General features: G+C 43.0%; 1 protein-coding gene across 1 annotated transcript; it reads right to left on the bottom strand.

Moving 5' to 3' along the window:
- Positions 1–381: 381 nt before the first annotated feature.
- LOC147304393 (zinc finger BED domain-containing protein 5-like) lies at positions 382–1,644 on the bottom strand. The gene has a single exon (XM_086279508.1). It carries the CDS (start codon positions 1,642–1,644, stop codon positions 382–384), a length of 1,263 nt encoding a protein of 420 aa, XP_086135634.1.
- Between the last annotated feature and the right edge of the window lie 20,750 nt (positions 1,645–22,394).

Raw genomic sequence — 22,394 nt, forward strand, 5'->3', positions numbered from 1 at the left:
TACATGTAAAATCTCTAGTACAGTGCTTCCCAAACTTTTTCCAGCCACGTACCCCTTGAGACATGTCACCCTCAGCCGCATACCCCCTACTACGAACGACTCTTAATTAGTGTCTATAAATACATTGCAATATCGCATGCATAAAGATAAATACTGCACAGTCGATTATTTCTCACCACCAAATGAATTTATCAATATTTTTTAGTAATGACAGAGTTTTAATAACAAACTTTACTACTTAATACTAGCAGTGTATCAAAGGATTTATTAGAATTCACTTTTTTGTCGAGAGCATAAAGGCCATGAACTTTCATTAAACAGAACTTTATTTAATGTGATGGATGTGCTTGAGCAGAGGCACACAGCTCTTCAATGTTTGGCTCAATTTGGGAAAGGCTGAGTCTTAAATCGTTTTCCACACAAAGTCTTGCTCTGTATTTTTTTTTTCATGTTTGTTAAAGCAGAAAATCCCTTTTCGCATAAGTATGTGGTGGCGAAAGGCATCAGAGTCTTGACAGCGCGCTTAGCCAGCGCGGGCTGTTCAGTGCGCAGCCCTATCCAGAAATCCGCCAGGTTCTTTTGAGCGTGTTCAACTTTTAGAGATCCATCTGTGGCGATTTCAATTAGGCTCTCCTGGTCAGACGGTGATAACGAAGTAGGCACGGCGGTGAACGGGTGACGTATCCAATCATTTGAGCCGTCCGTCTCTGGGAAGTATCGGCGTAACTGCACCGCCAGCTCCTCAAGGTGCACGTTACATTCGCGCTTTACACTTTTAGATAGTGTGAGATCATTAGAGCACAGAAAATCATGCAGCACAGGAAAGACTTCAGTGTTGTTTGTATCCAAGCAGTTCTTCCAAAGGTTTAACTTCTTTATCATGGCCTCAACTTTATCTTGAACATTGAATATAGTTGCAGAAACGCCTTGTAATCCGAGATTGAGCTCGTTCAGACGAGAAAATATATCACACAGATAAGCCAGGCAGGTAAGGTACTCTTCATCATGCAAATGTTCAGACAGCTCAAAGGGATGGTTACTGAAGAAAACTTTAAGTTCATCCCTCAACTCAAAGAAACGGGTCAGCACTTTCCCTCTAGATAGCCAGCGAACCTCTGTGTGGAGTAATAATGTCTCATGCTCGCTGCCCATCTCATTGCACAACGCAGCAAATAAGCAGGAGTTCAGCGGCCTGGCTTTCACAAAGTTAACCATTTTTACACTCGTGTCCAAAACATGTTTCAAACGGACAGGTATTCCCTTTGCAGCAAGAGCCTCTCGGTGGATGCTGCAGTGTACCCAGGAGGCATCTGGCGCGACTGCTTGCACACGCGAAACCACACCTCCGTGTCTCCCAGTCATGGCCCGTGCGCCATCAGTACAGATGCCAACACATCTGTCCCACACGAGTCCATGTGTGTTCATGAATGTGTCCAGCTTTTGAAAAATATCTGCGGCAGTTGTCCTTTGTTCCAGCGGTTTACAGAACAGCATGTCCTCCTTGATGGTTCCTTCATGAATGTAGCGCACATATACGAGAAGATGCGCCAGGCCAGCCACATCCGTGGACTCATCTAGCTGTATTGCATAACATTCACTGTGGCGTATGCGCAGAAGTAGCTGCTGTAAAACATTTTCTGACATTGCATTGATGCGCCGTAAGACAGTATTGTTTGATGATGGAATGGATTGTATCGTCTTTTTTGCCTTTTCCCCCAACATTGTCCCTACCATATCTAAAGCAGCAGGGAGAATGAGGTCCTCCACAATAATGTGGGGTTTGTTGTTTTTAGCCACTCTGTAACTGACCATGTAAGATGCTTGTAGTCTGTTTTTATTCATAAGATCTGGCACCTGAATGCAGGTTTTACTTGTTGAAAGTGATTTTAGCTGTCGCTCAAAATATTCCCTTGGTTTATTTTTCAAATGGGGATGATTTGTCTCTAAATGTCTGCGCAAAAGTGAAGGTTTCATTGAGTTCTGAGACAATACTTTTGCACAAATAACACACTGTGGCCGGGGAAATCCACCAATATTTATACACGTAAACCCCAGCGAAATATAATTGTCATCATATTTGCGCTTCTTTGATGAGGTTGTGTTACAGTCCGTGCTGTCATGCTTTCTCCCACTTTGACGCTCCGCATCAGACACTTCATCACTTTCCACATGGCTGGCTCCAGCTATGCTAGCCACTTGGCTAGTAACCACAGATACATCCCTGCTAGCACTGCTAGCATCCAAATCTGACGAACACATTGTTGTTGAACAATCACCTGTGCGGTCACTGGAAAATGCATCTTCAGATATGAGCTTATTGGTTGTTGTGGCCGGTGTCTCTGTGGTAGGGCCTTTTTTTCTTGTTAACCACTTGTCCATTTTCGCGCTGCACTGAATGCTTGGAGGCAACTTCAACTGTTAGGTGTCAGTCATTTGGGCAAATCACGCCCATGTATTTTGTCAGAGCTATTTTTTTGCTGAACACCAGAGGGTGGTATATAGTCATGTATTTGACAGGCAAAAAAAACTGCATTAGCGCAAATTTCGGCTTTTAAAACTTTTGATCCCCACTCCAACCCCAACCCACGCGTACCCCCTACAGCCACTTGCGTACCCCCGAGGGTACGCGTACGGTAGTTTGGGAACTACTGCTCTAGTACAATTAGATTCCTATGTAACAGACAGCTACAGTGGTTATACTGCTACAGTGCTTTTATACCACACAGGCCTCTAATAGAAAAATAAAATTCCATAGATATGGGCTTTACTGTCTTTATATACAGAGCATTATCTCCAACCTGCATGCTCTGTAAATTACAAATCGAGAAAGCGGTGCAAAGAATAGAGACATGAATCTAATGCTTTATCATTGCATACAGGACATTGTAGCACATTCATCTTAGGGTAGGGACAGCACCCAGCTCAATGACCTGTACCCCCCTCTACACTTAAACCATAAAATATCACTGTCCGCTGCATAATTATAGGCCTAAGTGCTAGCTATTCCAGCTTGCATTCACTTCTCCAGCAGCTAGTGCTGTCAACACTATGCTATGCAGAGCATGCATACATTCTTATTTCAATGCGGAGGGATGCGTACTTAAGAGTAACATGTACTATGGCGGCACCAGATTACAGCAGGAGAATTGTATGATGAAAAGAAAAGGAGGAGAGAGAGGAGAAGAAGAATGCACTGAAATGTGATCAAATATAAAGAAAGAGATAAGGGGAAACAGAAGATTGTATTTCTGGTGAATCTTTGACAGCAGCTCTTATGGGATAGGGTAATAAATCAGGAGCCACCCTGCAGATCCCCTCTATCAGCAGACTTTTCTACATGGGCAACTTTGCATTGATGGGGGAACCAAGCATGGAGCAGAGTCGAGAGTCTCATGATGGGCTGGCAGGGTTGTGGTCGCGAGATGACTGATAGGATGAGCTCCCTTGAGCACTCAAGTTACACCTCAGTGGGTGGTGTTGACTAGCTGGCAGAGGCAGCAGTACACTGCTGTACAGCTTGGTGAAGGTATACTCACAAACACCCGGAATAGAAACACAGTTCAGCTGTTTTTTTTGGCATGTTGTAGTCTTCTTTATTTACACCCCACTGCAGAGAGGACCCACCAAGATAAAAACAATGATCATAACCGTCGGGAAACAGCAGCGACAAGAAGCCAGAGAGCATGAGAAAAAGAATCTGCAGCAGCTGTGGTGAGCAAGCAAAAGCACAAAGACAGCTGAGGGACTGAGAGGATTCAGATGCTGTTTGATCGGACAGAAAGTTGTAGAAATTTTCTAACAAGCTCAGCAAGCTGAGCATGTGGACTGTTCATTTGAATGAGCTGATCAGTGGATGTTTGCATGCAGATGCAAACAAAAGGCAGTGAAGTTGAAAAAGAAACAGAACAAACAATTTTGTGTGATGGTTTGGACCAGTGGACACTGGTGTGACATCTTTTATTGTATTATTTTTGGTCAGTCTCACAGCAGAACATAAAGCCAATATGGCAGTGGATTTGCTCGTACTACATGCAAAATTTGTTTGTGAAGCTTCCTCCTCCTCCTCCTCCTCACAAGCATGTTTCAGCGAATCATTTAATACTCAGTCAGGGGTTTCTTTCAGTCCTTGAGAGGACTCGAGTGGGACCTATAGCCTGGTGAGACTGGTTGTGTTAATGTAATTTACAGGAAATTATCCCATAAAAACAGTCTGAAAAAATCCCTGCATCATCCTAATTACGGTTTTCATCTCCATGTGTATTATCCCCCTGTAGTATAACAATCCTATAAAAGGCTAATAAATCAATAAACACAGAAATCTTCTTACATGGATGTCTGGGACTGAGGCTAACATGGTGTCTGTCACACTGGGGGTGGTGACACTAATGGCTTTATGCGCCTGTGACATGTAAACAAGTGTGAATACGTGCAGCAAACAAGGAGCAAAATAAGTAGTTTGCGATGGATATTAATGTGTTGTGATTGAATCATGGGATCTCATCTTCCCTTCCGACGAGAAAGCTTTGACTCTGATGCATTTAGAGTGTACTGGAGATGAATAGCAGGGCACAGCAGTGCATCCATGTCCAACTACTGCCCCCTGCAGCATTAACAGGAATTTTTAAATAATTATGTTTTGTATTTTTTTCTCTTTTGCCTTTTCATTAGTTTTGGTTTGTTTGTTTGTTTTTTCATTCATGTGGTTGGTGGAAGAATCTTACAGGCTCTAGGCATCATTGTTCAATATCACATTAATTACAAATACCGATATTTTAGTGTCTAAAAAGTTCAAAAAGCCTAGAAAATGTAAGAATTCTATAGGACTGAGTTGTCTTATACTAACCAAGATGCTATGAGCATTTTGAAGGTCTCCAATTTCCTTTTGGACATATAAAAAAAATTCCTGGTTGTTGTTCTTTGTTTCTTTTTTTATCTGCACATAAATTAAACTATACAAGAAAAACAGTATTTACAGTGGCTTGCAAAAGTATTCGGCCCCCTTGAACTTTTCCACATTTTGCCACATTACAGCCACAAACATGAATCAATTTTATTCCACATGAAAGACCAATACAAAGTGGTGTACACGTGAGAAGTGGAACGAAAATTATACATGATACCAAACATTTTTTACAAATAAATAACTGCAAAGTGGGGTGTGCATAATTATTCAGTCCCCTGAGTCAATACTTTGTAGAACCACCTTTTGCTGAAATTACAGCTGCCAGTCTTTTAGGGTCTGTCTCTACCAGCTTTGCACATCTAGAGACTGAAATCTTTGCCCATTCTTCTTTGCAAAACAGCTCCAGCTCAGATTAGATGGACAGCGTTTGTGAACAGCAGTTTTCAGATCTTGCCACAGATTCTCGATTGGATTTAGATCTGGACTTTGACTGGGCCGTTCTAACACATGGATATGTCTTGTTTTAAACCATTCTATTGTTGCCCTGGCTTTATGTTTAGGGTCGTTGTCCTGCTGGAAGGTGAACCTCCGCCCCAGTCTCAAGTCTTTTGCAGACTCCAAGAGGTTTTCTTCCAAGATTGCCCTGTTTTTGGCTGCATCCATCTTCCCATCAGCTCTGGCCAGCTTCCCTGTCCCTGCTGAAGAGAAGCACCCCCAGAGCATGATGCTGCCACCACCATATTTGACAGTGGGGATGGTGTGTTCAGAGTGATGTGCAGTGTTAGTTTTCTGCCACACATAGCGTTTTGCATTTTGGCCAAAAAGTTCCCTCCCCATCTCCAGCTGCCTCCCTCTTCCCGCTCCTCCACAACCACCCACACATGCAGGGCCTTGGAGTGGGGGTATGTCACCAGGGTGCAGAGGAGGCTACCCCCCCCCCCCCCCCCTGTCCCCTTCTGGCTGCCTCTGCCTCAATTTTATCCCACAACTTAGACATTCACATTATTCACACTCTCATTACACATACATATAGGATCTTGGGGGTGGGCACAATCACGGAGTCCAAATTACCATCAGGGTGTATACCTCACCCCTGACGTCGTTGCCCACCTCTCAATTTTAAATACACTTAGTCATTGAGGGCTAGCAGGAGGGACTATGCGCTTACCTGCTGCTCCTTGGCAGGTAGCTCCATGCCCTCCTGGGTTTTAATTGCACCTTAGAACACATATGCATCAACACTACAATGAGCGGGTGGAGGGAGGTTTGGAGTCTTCTCCCACCCCCATTCTCTGCGGCCTGCTGGAGCGGGAGGGCTAGTAGGAGGAGTTGGCCGTCCGACTGCGGTCTGGGGTGTGGGGCCTCCCTGCTGCTGCGGAGTCGGGGTGGTCTGCCTCTCCCCACCGCAGGGAAAAGGGTAACACCACCTGGGTCTGGGTGCAATTCCCCCCTCCAGGGGCGGGGGCACCTAGACCCGGTTTGTAGAGTACGCTTGGGGAGTGTGATTGTGTGTACAGCGTCTCTTTATGTCTGTCTCCACGTTGGTTGAGTGTGGAGTGAGTGCATATGAGAGCATGAGGGTGGGAATGGATGTTTGTGTCTGTGTGTGCCTGTATGTCTGTGTCTATATGTCAGGTTGGGTATCAGACGCCACCTCTCTGGGGACACCTCAGGCCCTCCAAGGTTTGGAGGCCTATCTCCACCCACCACCACTTCCCCTGCCGGTGGCGGACTCCCTCAGGTGTTGGTGCGTTGGTGGTTCTTTGTGTCTGGGGGTGGGCGCCCGGGTACACACCGGCTCACTCCTTGGCGGCCGCTTGTCGGGGCCTGGGGCTTTGAGCTCGCTCGGGCCCCTTTGGAGGTGGGGTGCCCCCGGCCTCTCGGCCTGGGGCTCGGTCACTCAGGCACAGCTGGGGGCCGGCGGAGCTCACGGGCGCGTCACTGCAACTCCCCCTGACTTCTGCTCCGCGGCTGCTGGGCGAGCCCTCATCTGGGACTCTCCTCAGCTCTTACTGGAACAGTGGCGCGGCTGCCCCTCTGTTGGTCTTCCATGGTCTCTTGTGTTCTGGGGGCCTCTGGATGTCTGGAGTTTTGATCTCCTCCATACCCGCTTCACACCCTGGAGGACGGGGCTGTGGCCCCCCCACACTCCCTAGCAGATCATTACATGGAGAAACCTTTGGAATGCAAGCATGCTGATCCACACAGGTATGCACACATGGGTATTCACAGACGCGGACTAAAGCTTTCTTGGCTGCTGCCTCAAAGCACACTGTGCGCTGTCTATCTTGCGTGCTGCACAATATCGTTTATTATTTAGTAAATATTGATATCTATGACTAGCTAGTTTATTGTGATGGTGCTTTGTTTTCTCTATTATTATGTTGCTCTTTGTTGTTTGCTGTCTCCTCTGTTTGTTTTTTTTGTTTGTGTTTTTTTTTTTTTTCTCCATACAGGTGACCCAGGAGTTTTTTTTTTTTGTTTTTTTTTTTCCTCTCTCTTCCCCCCCCTTCTCACCGTCTCTTCTCCCCTTTGGTTTTCTTTCTTTCTCTCCCCCTCTTTCTCTCATTCATTCCCCCTGTCCTATTTATTAAAAAAAAAAAAAAAAAAAAAAAAAAAATGACAAAGGATGAACTGAAGCTCTGCCATCACGTAATGTCGCATACTGCTGTTTCTGATGTCATTTAGAAAAGAAAAAAAAAAAAAAAAAAAAAAAAAAGTTCCATTTTGGTCTCATCTGACCAGAGCACCTTCTTCCACATGTTTGCTGTGTCCCCCACATGGCTTGTGGCAAACTGCAAACGGGACTTCTTATGGTTTTCTGTTAACAATGGTTTTCTTCTTGCCACTCTTCCATAAAGGCCAACTTTGTGCAGTGCACGACTAATAGTTGTCCTATGGACAGATTCCCCCACCTGAGCTGTAGATCTCTGCAGCTCGTCCAGAGTCACCATGGGTCTCTTGGCTGCGTTTCCGATCAGCGCTCTCCTTGTTCGGCCTGTGAGTTTAGGTGGACTGCCTTATCTTGGCAGGTTTACAGTTGTGCCATACTCCTTCCATTTCTGAATGATCACTTGAACAGTGCTCCGTGGGATGTTAAAAGCTTGGGAAATCTTTTTGTAGCCTAAGCCTGCTTTAAATTTCTCAATAACTTTATCCCCGACCTGTCTGGTGTGTTCTTTGGACTTCATGGTGTTGTTGCTCCTATTATTCTCTTAGACAACCTCTGAGGTCGTCACAGAGCAGCTGTATTTGTACTGACATTAGACTACACACAGGTGCACTCTATTTAGTCATTAGCACTCATCAGGCAATGTCTATGGACAAATGACTGCACTCAGACCAAAGGGGGCTGAATAATTACACACACCACTCTTTGCAGTTATTTATTTGTAAAAAAATGTTTGGAATCATGTATGATTTTCGTTCCACTTCTCATGTGTACACCACTTTGTGTTGGTCTTTCATGTGGAATTCCAATGAAATTGATTCATGTTTGTGGCTGTAATGTGACAAAATGTGGGAAAGTTCAAGGGGGCCGAATACTTTTGCAAGCCACTGTAGATTGCAGCGTTGTTCAGGCTCACATCTTGTAAGAGCTATGTCAAAGTTTAGCTTGCGCAGATTAAAAATAACTTCATATGTTCATATTTCATATTTATAACATTTAACAACTTCAAATATGAACATGCATCTATTTTTATTCCATCTTCCTTATTAACATCAGCTGCTCTGAACTATTTTTTCTTAACACCACCTGCTTTTACTATCCATCCAGACTGTAAACACTAAAACTAAATGAATTATGTTTTCTGTAACAGAATCACAGGCTTTTAAAAGCGAAGAAGGGAAAAAAAAACCCCAAAAAATGTGGCAATCAAACAATGTGTCTTAATGGAACACAAGTCAAACCTTTATGAATGTAGTTCAGTTTTATTCAGTTATATTTATAAATCACAACAGCAGCACTTTATATTGAAAGGTAAAGATCCTACAGAGAAAACCCTAACAATTATATGACCCCCTATGAGCAAGAACTTGGCAACAGTGGGAAGTAAAAACTCCCTTTTAGCAGGAAGAAACCTCCTGCAGAACTAGGCTCAGGAAGGGGCAGCCATCTACTGTGAGGTGAGGGAGGAGCTCCTGGTCCTAATCTTTGGTAAGTGCTCCTTGTTATCATAACTCACTCACAGATGGGAATTCATACGAATTTATCGATTCTGTTAACGATATCGCTTTTCAATTTGATTCCGTATCAATTTTCCTGTCATTGGGTCTCATTGGCTCCACTTTGTGCGTCATCACCATTGCTAAGCAACATATCAAAGACAATTATTTGTATGCTCTGTGGTGAAATGTTTGTGCATGTTGGAGGTATTTCCCCACGTAATGCTCTACATTACTCCCAGGAGAAAGTAATTTGTTACACTGCTTTTTACATTACTTTTCCTTTGCTCCGTAAAATCACCTGAAACTAGGGATATTCCTGGCAACTAATTTCTTAGTCAACTAAACAAGGAAAAAAAACTTGGAAAAAATAACCGACTAGTCTGAAACTAAAAAATCAGGTATTAAGCTAAATTTGAGAACCATTCAATGGAAAAGGTCGAAAACGAATAAGAAAGGCATTTTAAACCATTTATCACATTCTTCAATAATGAATCATGTCACTTAACTGTGCAGTACCTCACATCGTGCATTATGAACATTATACGTTATGCTCCAGACAGACAACGAAGAAGAAAACCACTTCAAACAACTCAATGTTAAATATGATATGAAAACGTGTCACTACAAAAGATGTTCAAATATTAATAAAATACGACAGATTAACATCAATAAAACAAATAAAATGTGACTTAAAAGTGTGGCGCATTATGTACATTATAAACAGTGTTGGGACTAACGCGTTATTAAGTAACGCGTTACAGTAACTACGTTATTATTGTGGTAACGAGCACGGTAACTAGTTATTATGCCAAAATCAGGAACGCGTTAGTCGTTACTGGGATTTAGATAGGCTCGTTACTCGTTACTTCGTGTGGTGGCTATCATGGAGCTTCCACAGATTCAGTAACATTAGCAAGTGGTGGAGGCCAGCAGGTGGATGAAGGAAAAGGGACGCAGAAGGAAAAGAGACCCGAGGCGGCCGCCGGTCCAAGTGTGAACTGAACTTCAGGTAAGAAGTTATGACCTGCAGTCTCTCTGGGTCAGATATAAACCAAGTTTAGGTGGAGTTTATTTTCGTTATGCTGACTTTTTCCGTACTGCGTGCTAGCTAGCATGATGGAGTTTCTATACAGCTGGGTGGGTGCTATGAAGTTAATGATGTTGAACTTTATTTTGTTCATAAGTTATTAGAGTTGCCAACCGTCCCGTCTGGTATTCAGAGAAAATATTACGCGTTTCTTATTGAGGTGAAAAGGAACAGTTTGTCCCGTAATTCAGCTACAATGAAAAAGACACAAAGCTGGAGTTATTCTGTGTCTTTGCTGCACAGCTGCTTCTTCTTCTCTCATCCTCTCCCCCTCCCCCTCCTGTTTCTACTTCAATCATGAAACTGATCAATGATCAGCTGATCGGCTCTCTTGTTTGTTTATCGCTCACTTTGCGCCAGAAAGAGGAAACCAGCGGATGTCGCGCTAAACAACAGCAGCATGTTTAAGCTTGATCAGCTGTTGTTAGAATTTATTTAATATTAATTTCTAGTATCAGCTGATGTTTGCTGGAGCCACAGCTGTAAACCTGCTGGTCATGATATCGGTTTGGATATGTGGTGAGAGGGAAACATGAAGATGAAACCAGGAGATGTCCTTACTGAATCATCAGAGCTGAACAGGTGATGGAGAAACAGGTTTACCTTTTAGGTGACATGAATGAGTTGAAGGGAAGTTATGAACTGTTTCTGAGAGACAAATAACCCCAGGATCCTTTTTTAGGTAGCTGACAGCTGGTAACTGTGCAGGTGCGGATCTAGCAAAGTGTTGCCAGGGGGGCAGGTAGGGCATTAACAGGGAAAGGGGGGCACAAAGAAATACTTTTCTTTCTTATTCTCATTTCAAATGTCTAGCTTTTAAAAAATAATTATCTGAATCTTACAACAAACGATTGATAGATTGATGCATATATACCATCAAAACAGTGTACATCACTGTCACAACAGCGTTTGTTTTCATTCAAAGGCTTTATGATTTTTCCTATAATGGTGGGCCGGTCTCTAGTCAAAATGCCCGGGCCAATTTTCTGTCCCAGTCCAGCCCTGTATGCAGCTCATCTGCAGTCTGGTGTTACCTACATCTTCCTATTCAGAAGGCAGAATTTCTGAGTTCTGAGTACAATCGAAAGCACCACGACTGCAGTTTTTGTGTTAGATGTAAAAGGCGCACATGACTCTGTGACGTAGGCTAGAATCATGGCAGCAGTCAATGACGGTCCAGGCGTGGGATTTCTCTCGTGGAAATATGCACATTATATTTTCCTTTCTATTGGCAGGTGGCACAGTGCACTTGTGGCAAGTAAGCAAGTTAGAAGACTGGCAAAGTTATGGAAGAAACACATTAACAAGAGAATTCTGAGTAAAACCAAAGTTACTTTCCCTAGTAACTGTCACGGCGAGTGAGGTGAGCCGTGTGGAGGAAATTAAGGAGGATCCAAATGCAGGCAGTCGTGAAGGTGTAAAGGTGGTTTATTGAACATGAAAGTAAATACAAACAGCAAATGGAGCTAGAACTAAACTATACTGGGATCAACTAAACTACAGAGCACAAACCTTAACGAGAACGACCAGAAGAGACTAACGGCGGACAGCAGGGAGAACACACGGGTGAGACATGGTAGAAACGCAAATGAGGCAGGGTGGAATACACAGAGAATCACAGGGGAATTACACACAGGTGGTGGACACAGCTGGGAATAATCAACAAGACGAGACAAAGGTAAAACCGAACACACTTACATGAGACCCAGACCTTCACAATAGAACAGGAAATGAGAACACCACACCAAGACGCAGACCTGACACTGAGAGACAGACAGAATGACACATGGAACCTGAACTAAACTAAACATGAGATACAACCGAGAACAAATCCTTAAACATGAACCTCAAATAATAAACATCATAACCATCATCATAAACACAACAAGAGAACAAGAAAACAATCCCTGATGCAAACCAAATCCAAAACATAATAACCTCAAACATGGAATAACAAAAACATGAAACTCCACATACTGGGTCCAACGGACCCAGACCCGTGACAGTAACTAGTTACTTTGAAAGTAACGAGTAACTTGAAGTAACTGAGTTACTTTTGAGAGAAGTAACTAGTAATGTAACTAAGTTACTATTTTAAAGTAACTTACCCAACACTGATTATAAATGACACACACTGGTCAAAAGTTCATGACAAACACTTCAATAAAAGTTCAAATCTAAAATAACAAAACAATGAATCATCCAGTTATTTTCAGTTATTTTGCAGGTAAGCCCAGACCTCCCTCTCTCCATGTCCTCCTCTGGGGAAATATCAAGCTTTTCCCGGGCCAGCTGATAGATGTAATCTCTCCAGTGTATTTACACTGGGTCCTCCTCCTGGTAGTACATGCTCAGCTGAACACCTTACCCATGGAGGCGACAGCCTTAGCTGTCTCCTTTCAATGTGGAGGAGTAAAAACACATTTATGATCTTCATCTCAGTATTTAGGTATGAACACAAAACCACCTCCACAAATCAAAAATGTAAAAAGATTTTTTTAATAAAAGCACAAAGAGGCTTTAAATCAATTATTACAGTGATTCTACTTTAGAAACATGAACAGGTAGAGACAGAAGATGCAGCCTGACTGCTGATCATTTGATTACCTGTTGAAGTTTAGGGTGGGGCTGCTGGGCTAGCGTCAGCATTCACTCAGCTTTAACTCACACAGGGTTCTGGGCTAGCTTAGCGTTAGCATGCTGCCTGTGTGAAGTTTTGTTAGCAGTATAATGCAGCTGCATACAGTTTGCACTTTACCATCGCGCTCTCATCCTTTTGTGCAATAAAAACAAAAGTAATGTCCATATATGTGTGTGAAGTGTAAGTGATAAGTGGTCTGAAGTACTGGGTAAGCAGAGATGGGAATTAAGAACCAGTTCTTGAATTGAACCGGTTCTCAGTTCCAATCCCTGCTCACAGATATGCCTCAGCTCACTGTTATGTTTCAAAGTGCTGACATTTTTATTTTGTTCATGAAACTCTTTCAACTTTTTATACATTTGTCTTCACCAGCACCACCTGTAGCTGCATTGCCACAATCAGTACTAGTACCAGCTATGCCAACAACCTCAACACTGTGTATCTTAACATGTCTGTGAATTAGTGAGGTTGTTTTGTAATGGCAGGCAATGCCTTTTTTTCAACATCTACTGAACGTCTAGTGTTGATGTCCTTAGGAACTCTGGATATTTATGGTCCAGGTGTGATATGTCAAACTTAGAAGCAGTATAAAAATGATGTCTAAAATGAGTCTATAGGCTCTGTAGTCCCATGTTTCCAGAGGGTGCAGGGCATGTTTTCTGTACAGAAACAGTTATATGTGAAAGAATGCAGAGTGATTAGTAGACATATCAAACATGGTGCAGGCTCCTGATGCTGAAACAAAAGTGAGCAGTTGCACGGTTAATTTGGAGCACAAATGTCTCCAGCTTCTCACAGACTCAGCGTATCGATAAAGATGAGCAGATAGTCCAGTTCATGCATACACACTTGCACAACTTCTCGTACTTTCCATCGCAACCTCTCTCAGTCCACCTGCCTGCTAATCACCACCCTGTTCACTTTCTCCTAAAATCAAGAGCTCTTCAAAAAAAACAGGAAACTTGTAAAAAATGAACCATATATAATGCAAATACTCTTTTAAGATTATTAAACACATGGTACTCCTTTTAGAATAGAATAGAATAAACCTTTAATTGTCCCACAAGGGGAAATTTGGTATTTTATTATTTATTATTATTTTATTCTATTATTCTGTTTTAAAGGGAATTCCAATATGTTTGTAAATATTTTAACCATTACTATTTAACATTTTAAAATCAATTTCAATGTTTTTAATATTTGAACACATTTTAATAAATGGCCAGTTTAACCTGGATACACACAAAGAAGACGATTACTTGAAATAAATAAGCCTGTTAAAGAAAAACAGGAAAATGTAAATAACAAACAAAACAAAAACTAATCTGTATTTATCATTTTGATAACAGCAATCTTGATATTGGTTAAAAAACAAAATATATATTACATTTATTAATCATGTGTTTTCTGCACCTGTTATAGACGTCCACATGACATCCAAAAAAATTACCCAGTCAAAGCTCAAATGTTGAACGTCAAAATGATGTCCAAGTTGGGTCATGGTTGGACGATTGTAGATCTAGTTTTGACGGCTTATAGATGTTCAGAATTGTTAATGGACCCAGTATAGACCAGATCTGCATGTCTATCCAACGTCCAATGTTTAGTGGGATGGCGCTACATAAATGAAAACTGAAAACTGAATTTTATTTGCTTGAAGCATCTCCTATTATTGTTTCAATATTTAAATGAATAGGAGCATCAAATGTAAGACCCCTATCATTTTAAGACAGATGGCCTCAGTTCCGCCAACGGTCTTTTGTGTTTTGCATACATATCTCTGCAGCTTCATGAACTTACTAAATTTTACAATGGGCAAGGGTTCAGAATTTTTTCTTCAACATCTCAGATTTTTATATTACATTGTTGTTTCAGGGATACTTTCTGGCTCTGTGTGCCAAACTTCAACAAATTCTTGCTGTGACAAACCTTCCCTGAGGTGTTCTTCCCTCAGAAGAAGGTAGAAGTTGACAGTGTGCAAAAAAAGTTTTAGGTAGCAAGAACGCCAAATGGCCAGAGTGGGCCCAACGCAAAGCAATCAGACTGCTGCATTCTCATTCCCATAAGCAGGCAGCTTCAGAGTACGCTGGCAAAGAAAGAAAAATAGAATAAAAGAAGAGCGTTGGGTTTGAACTGCAATGTCTTGATTTGCTTGTGGCCACCTGAGTCAGCATTTGTCACAGCGCATTTCATTACGCACCCGGTCGAATTTATCCTGCCAGTAATCTAATTTGAATGCCGTTGGAGGAGAGGGAGTAGGCCCTGTAGTGCATACTATCATGGCCTGAGTGCCAAAAAGTTGATATTCAAAGCCAGCTAAAGGGACAAAGATAGAACAGTGGCATTAATATTTCATGAGGGAATACGATTTTCTTTATATAATCAAAAGTGTTCTTATTTCGCGGCAGCATTTGATGAAGCATTATCAAAACTGCAACAGCCATACTTGAAAATATATGTCTCCTGTGTGCATTGTAATTAAAGTATGAATATATTACAACATTGCCCATATTTAGTGATAGACTGTGATCCGTAGCCAAAAAGGAGTGTCCTTGAATGGTCAGGGGCTTCACTGGTCCTCTGAGAGGCAAATTTAAGATGGATTATTCATCCACATGATAAATTCATCTTTTGGTTTAGTTATGAAAGACTACCAGAGACAGGCAGGGTTTTTATCCCCGAAACAAGTCATCCACCACCTTGGGTCACATCACCCATTCAACAACAATGTCAAATCACAGTTTAACCTGCAGACTTAATGTCACCTGCTTACAGCCTCATCGGCAAAAAATTCTATCCCAGAAATTTGATTGATAGCATCTTTGCTGCTTAACGTGTGGTGTAGGTGTTTGACTGAGGTGCATATTGCTTTGAGGTGCTAAGGGAAAGGGGGTTGGGGGGTCAAGCAGTTTATTGGTTTACTGGTAGTGCAACTGTATTACATTCCATTTGCATTCTAATTTTGCACAAATCCACTGTTTGTTCAATGGGCCTTAGTGAGATGGATGCACGGGTTTATTATAAACAGGGGACGTCATTATGCAAATGAAGGAAATATTACACCCAGGAGTCATAAACACGTCGGCGATGTGTGAGGTGGGTGGTGGAGCCTTGAAAAAGTGTGTCACAGCACCGTTCATTGCCTTACATAAATGTCATTATAGTCAGATTAGAAGGGGAGAGCGGCCGAGGGTAGTGAAGCAATAGTTGGCGTGGATGGCAGACTGGTACATTTGGCATGGGAGTCTGTAGTACAGAATCGAACGATGATTGCATGGAAGATGTACATGGCTTTTAATAATCAGATTTACTGAGCACAAAGCAACTCTAATTGGCTTTAAATTTTTGGTAATTGGCATTTATGGAGTGCTGCTCGCCAGAAAAAGAGGGATGATCGGGAGAGGCAAGGTTGTGAAAGAACGGCCTCAGCAGAGCCGCTACACTCATTTAGGGTGTCTGTCAGCACTGTGACTCTCACACATTAACTCCTGAGTGGTGAAATAAATAAGTAAGAGTAGCCAAAAAGACAGTAGGAAAGACACAGCACTACTTAGTAAAGAGCCCCTAGTTAGTATTCAGAGAGAAAAGTGTCCATTAAGGTTAATTTTTAGTCTCTCCCCAGAGTTGGCTTAATGGACAGGAGCTCAAGCGGCTGCTGGCTCAGAGTCCCAAACCAAAGCAAACTGGGCTCCAGCACAAAGAAACTTAATCTGCATCGAACGGTTCATCAGAGCAGCCTGACGGAGCCTCTCAAGACTTTATGGCCCGGGGGAAGCCACGGCGCTGCTTTTACTGGTGCTACTGTAGCACAGTTCATGAAAATAAACACGCTAAGCTAACCTCAACACAAATTGCTTATTCACTGCTGGTATTAAAACTATCAGTCATATTGTCACTGTTTTCTTTTAACACATTCATCTTCATGGTCACAGTTGAATTGGGCTATATTAGTCTTTATCCAAGACCGCCGTGTTCATGTTGTATTCATACATCTCTTTGTAAGCCGTGCAGCGGGGGCCTGAGGCCTGCTTGCTCTGTGGCACGGATGTGATGAATGGCTGCCAGAGGCTGGCACTGCTTGCTGATGGATGGGGGGGAAAGTATGCTAATGGCCTATTGTTTTAAGGCCTTCGCCTGACGTAACTTATAGGGTTGTGAAAGCCTTTCGCTGCAACCCCATCAATTTGTCACAACCCAAAAGTTCAGAGTCAGAAAATAAAATGGGAATAAGCAGAAGGGCTGCTGCGTGATTTAAAGTCAAATGTGGAGCAAGAGAGCCCACAAAGTGAAGTCAGAAGGCGCTGGAATGCCTAGCACAGCATATGTTTCATGCCATGTGTTAGCATAACATACATCTTGCTCTTGTAAAATGAATACTAAGTTTATAGTGTGCAGAGTGCCTAGCTGATAAAATATCTGTGCTGATGGCTGTAGGTGATAACTCAGCAGAAATAACATTTGGAGCACTTCAAAACTCCACTCCAGAATAAATCATGCTCTCTCTGCAGGGAAAAAAAAAGTTTTTTCCACACTATGTCACACTATGGCTTGTACATTAGCCTCAGAGAAAGAAAGCCAGACTGTGTAAGTGGAGTTGAACATGTCAAGTTGAACAGCTCTTCATTTCCAGTGTCAGCATTGCATCTGCAAGGAGGCAGGAACATCCCCAGGTGAGCACATCTCTCCGGCTATGACAGCCCTGCCTGCAACATTTATGAGTGCCAGTACATCGATCTCCCCTGATTGGCTGCTTTCATAATCACAGAACTTTAGCACCTTTGCACATAGACTGGAAACCACATTAGGACAGCACACCCCTGTATGGGGGTGCCACAGGGGATCATCGACCTCCATCTCCACCTTGGAAGAGTTATTTTTTAAACTCAGGCCCTTCTGACTGGACTGTGATCACAACCATGTTTGTGTGTTATATTATGCTAACCACAAAAGATGCAGCTGTGGTAGGAACTCACAATTTAATAATATTTTCTGAGTAAAAAAGAAAAAAGACATCTGCTTCTTTTAACTTCCTGTGCTCTGTGCCACAAATGAGATATGTTCATAAAGGTCTGAGGTCATTTCTGTGAGGTCTGGTGTGTAATTAAGTTAATACAATTCTCTGTTTATAAATCTAAAAGCGAGCATAACTCTGCTAGTAGTAATAATTTGCAACTGGGCAGGAAAGCTATAGCAGTGCTGAATAAGGAGTATGTACAAGGAAGTTTTCCAAAACCAGTTACCTTTCACATTTGTCCTGGATTTGGGGAAATTTTGGATGAAAATTTGGATTTACATTACGACTTAACCCTTTAAACTGTGTTGAGAACACTGTGCCTACCAAGAAGATACAGTGTTTCTCAAACAATAAACTGTGGGTCACCCCAGAACTGAAGGCCCTGCTGAACAAGAAGAAGAGTGCTTTCTGGTCGGGAGACAAGGAGGAACTTAAGAAAGTCCAAAAGGATCTTAAATACAAGATCCGAGAAGGCAAGGAGTGCTTCAGGAGGAAGATGGAAAACCAACTCCAACAGAAAAACGTCAGAGAAGTCTGCAGGAACATGAAACAAATCTCCGGACATTTACAGGACAATGGAGGAGCCACAGTGTCTGCTGGCCGGGGGTGGGCTAACGACTTGAATCTGTTTTTTAACAGATTTGACAATGGCCCACTTATCACCTCTCCCACCCCCCAGGTTCCATTAACCCCCCTCCATTTGCCCCCCCCCCCCCCCCCTCCCTCCGGGTGCAATGCCATTGTCAGAGGATCATCAGGGGGTCCTTTTTTCCCTCTGTGGGGGGTCACTCCCACTAGGTTTATATCTGGGACTCTCCACCATTTGACCTTAGAACTGAAGAAGCTTCTCGGATGAGAGGTGAAACGTCTTCAAGCAACTTAAAGAAGTCAAGACGCTTTTCTTTGCAAGCTCCTTTGACTACGATGACCTGGATGACTGAGAACCTTCACAGACACATTGTCACCTGAGCTCTCCTCTCACCACAACCCTGCTTCACCCCTATCCACACATCTATCCACAACAAAGCGAGCCCCACCCCCCACTCTAGCCCAGCCTCACATCTACTTCACAGCTGATCAGGTGAGAAATCAGCTCAAGAGGACGAAGGCAAGGAAGGCAGCAGGTCCGGATGGAATCTGCTCCAGACTGCTCAGGGACTGTGCAGACCAGCTCTGTCAGGTGGCCCTGTACATCTTCAACCTGAGCCTGAGCCTGGAGAGGGTTCCTGAACTGTGGAAGACTTCCTGTGTGGTTCCGGTGCCAAAAATCGCACACCCCAGGGAGCCCAACCACTTCAGGCCTGTTGCCTTGACTTCTCATCTGATGAAGACCATGGAAAGGCTCATCCTGCACCACCTTCAGCCACTGGTGGGCTCAGTGTTGGACCCCCTGCAGTTCGCCTACGATTCTGGAATTGGGGTGGATGACGCTGTCATCTACCTGGTACACCGATCCCTCTCTCACTTAGAGCAGGCGGGGAGCACTGTGAGGATCATGTTTTTTGACTTCTCCAGTGCTTTCAACACCATCCAACCCGCACTACTGAGAGGGAAGCTGGAGGGAGCCGGAGTAGGCAAACAGCTGACTGCATGGACCATCAACTACCTTACCAACAGACCACAGTATGTGAGGCTCCATGACTGTGTGTCCGAGGTGGTAATCTGCAGCACAGGGGCACCACAGGGCACGGTTCTCTCACCTTTCCTGTTCAGCCTTTACACTTCAGACTTCTGTTATAATTCGGACGATTGCCATATACAGAAGTTCTCAGATGATACAGCCATCATTGGATGCGTATCAGACGGGAATGATCAGGAATACAGGGGGGTCATCAGTGACTTTGTTGGCTGGTGTGAGACCAACGTACTCCAAATCAATGCCGGCAAGACAAAGGAGATGATCATAGACTTCAGGAGGAAGTCACCCCCTACAACACCGGTGAACATCCAAGGGAAAGACATTGAGATAGTGGACTCTTATAAGTACCTGGGTGTTCACCTCAACAATAAACTGGACTGGACTACAAATACAGACGTCCTGTATAAGAAGGGCCAGAGTCGACGCCACCTGCTGAGGAGACTGAGGTCCTTCGGAGTCTGCAGGACTCTGTTAAGGACATTCTATGACACTGTGGTAGCATCTGCCCTTTTCTATGCAGTGGCCTGCTGGGGGAGTGGATGCACGGAAAGGGACAGGACCAGGATTGACAAACTGGTGCGGAGGTCTAGCTCCGTGCTGGGATGTCCCCTGGAGTCTGTGGAGGTGGTTGGTGAGGGGAGGATGTTAGTAAAGCTGACATCCATCATGAACAACCCACATCACCCACTGCATGAGTATGTGAGTGGGCTGAGCAGCTCCTTTAGTCAGAGACTGAAACACCCTCGCTGCAGGAAGGAGCGCTTTCGCAGATCATTCATCCCAACAGCAGTTAGACTCTATAACTCCTCAATCACGATGTCATAAGTCACTGGACACTGAACATCCACGGTCACCACTTCATGCATAATGGACCTTCCATGACCTTCCAAGCTATATAGTTTATGTCTTCCATATTTCCAACTATATCCATAATCACATACTGTGTATGCTACCATTGTATATAGTGTATTATCTTACTTTTTTTCATTGATTGTACTTAATTGTATTTTTGTATTTCCTTCATATATCTGTACTTGAGCTGAGGTGACGCAAAAATTTCCCCGTTGTGGGATCAATAAAGTCTTATCTTATCTTATCTTATCTCAAACCCTAATCCGTCGGCAGCGATGGATTAGGATTTAAAGCAGGGGTGGGCAACTCCAGGCCTCAAAGGCCGGTGTCCTGCAGGTTTTAGATATCACCCTGGGTCAACACACACCTGAATCAAATGATTAGTACCAGGCCTCTGGAGAACTTCAAGACATGTTAAGGAGGTAATTTAGCCATTTAAATCAGTCGTGTTGGATCAGGGATAAATCTAAAACCTGCAGGAAACCGGCCCCTGAGCCCTGGAGTTGCCCACCCCTGGTTTAAAGGGTAAATTAGGTTAGGGTTAAACAGACTAATAGTGATCAAATTTGTAATAAACCGCTGGGCTGGATTTCAAAAGTCTTACGGTTTAGCTGTTTCAACAGTACCAAAGAAGCTCTGTGGTGAAAGTTTTGGTTCAGCCTTTCCAAAAGCTGAATTCACTGCTCCTTGTCATTAAAAAGAAAGGATGCCTGAGGTTCAGGAGTTAAGTCTCCCATTTAGTTCCCCTTCTAAGCGTTTAGAGAATTTCAATGGCTGTCTGAGCAAACTCAGACTTGTTATAGAAGACACAATGTGTGCCGACCATTCAGCTGATCAGTCTACTTGCGGATCTATGGCACCTGAACTCCATTTTCAATTTCCAGCACTTTCTGAAAGGAATGAGAATAGAGAGAAAATACAGTATTTAAAAATATCTGCTGCCACCACTTTACCCCTGTAGAGCTATGAAGTATCTGTGACTAACTGGGAACATATCCAGGAGAAGTGGAAATCATTTCAGTGATAAATTGTTGAATGTTTCACAGCCTTCCATTCTGTGGGAGAATATAGTGCCTTATATTCTCCTAAATTTATCCTCTCCCTAATCTCACACTTTCACTCATTCTCGCCTTTTTATTTGTCTGTTTTCTTCCTAATCATTTCACATATTCATTGCAGACATCCACATCTCTGCAGATAAATACGCATCAGTGTTTCTAAGAGAGGCAAATTTGCATAACAAGAAGCTCATGCTATGTGACATCAAAGACATTAATTGACTGAAGTGCTTTCTGATGGAAAGAAAAATCTCTGTCGCTCTTTCCTGGTATGGATTCTGTGTCTCTGATGGGATTTAAGACTTTGAATCTTGACTAGAATGAATGTAAACACAGATAATAACCTGGGAAATCCATTCTGGGGAGCAGCTGTGACCCTTGGTTTTCTCCTGGACCCTGCAGTAATCTCTTTTTAGAGGACAGAATCTCTTTTCATCTCTGACAGAATATGAAGCACATACACACCCCGTGTGTAATTTATTCAAAATAACTGGTGATGTCACCCGTTAATGCGGGCATGAGTCTGTATATCATTCTCTGCTACAGCACAAAAGATAAGCTTTCCATATCTTCTATTCACATAACCTTGACTAGACTGTACGGTCTACATTTTCTCAGAGGACAAATATTATGGGAACCTCTCAGTTATTTTTTTCCTATTTATTAAGAAAAGAAGATGAGTATAGTGATGCAGGCTGGTTGGGTGACCTCATTAGCCCCATGTACAACACAGGAACATTCCCCTGGGACCAAGAAACTTTCAAGGAAGTTGCACAACCTGCAATTTCATTATAGTTTCAAGGAGACTGCTTTACATCTCCCAAAGTCTCAACTTCTGGAGTACTATCTTAAAGTAAAGGGACTTTCAAGCTGTGACTTGCAACACTATTGCTCTTTGGTCAAACGTTTTGACAGCCATTTTTAAAGCTGTCATACAAGGTTATTTTATTAATTAGACATCCATGATATGAATCTCCTGTTCCACCACATCTGTCATGTTTCAGTGGACTGAGATCTGGTGACTGTGGAG

This window comes from Aulonocara sp. 'chitande type north' Nkhata Bay, linkage group LG22 (genome assembly GCF_057382095.1).
Source record: "Aulonocara sp. 'chitande type north' Nkhata Bay isolate Kocher_YH1m ecotype deep benthic linkage group LG22, A_spYH_male_GT1.1, whole genome shotgun sequence".
NCBI lineage: Eukaryota > Metazoa > Chordata > Actinopteri > Cichliformes > Cichlidae > Aulonocara > Aulonocara sp. 'chitande type north' Nkhata Bay.

What these genes read in the sequence shown, in the direction of transcription:
- LOC147304393 (XM_086279508.1), bottom strand. Translation starts at nt 1,644, where the DNA reads ATGTCAGAAAATGTTTTACAGCAGCTACTTCTGCGCATACGCCACAGT.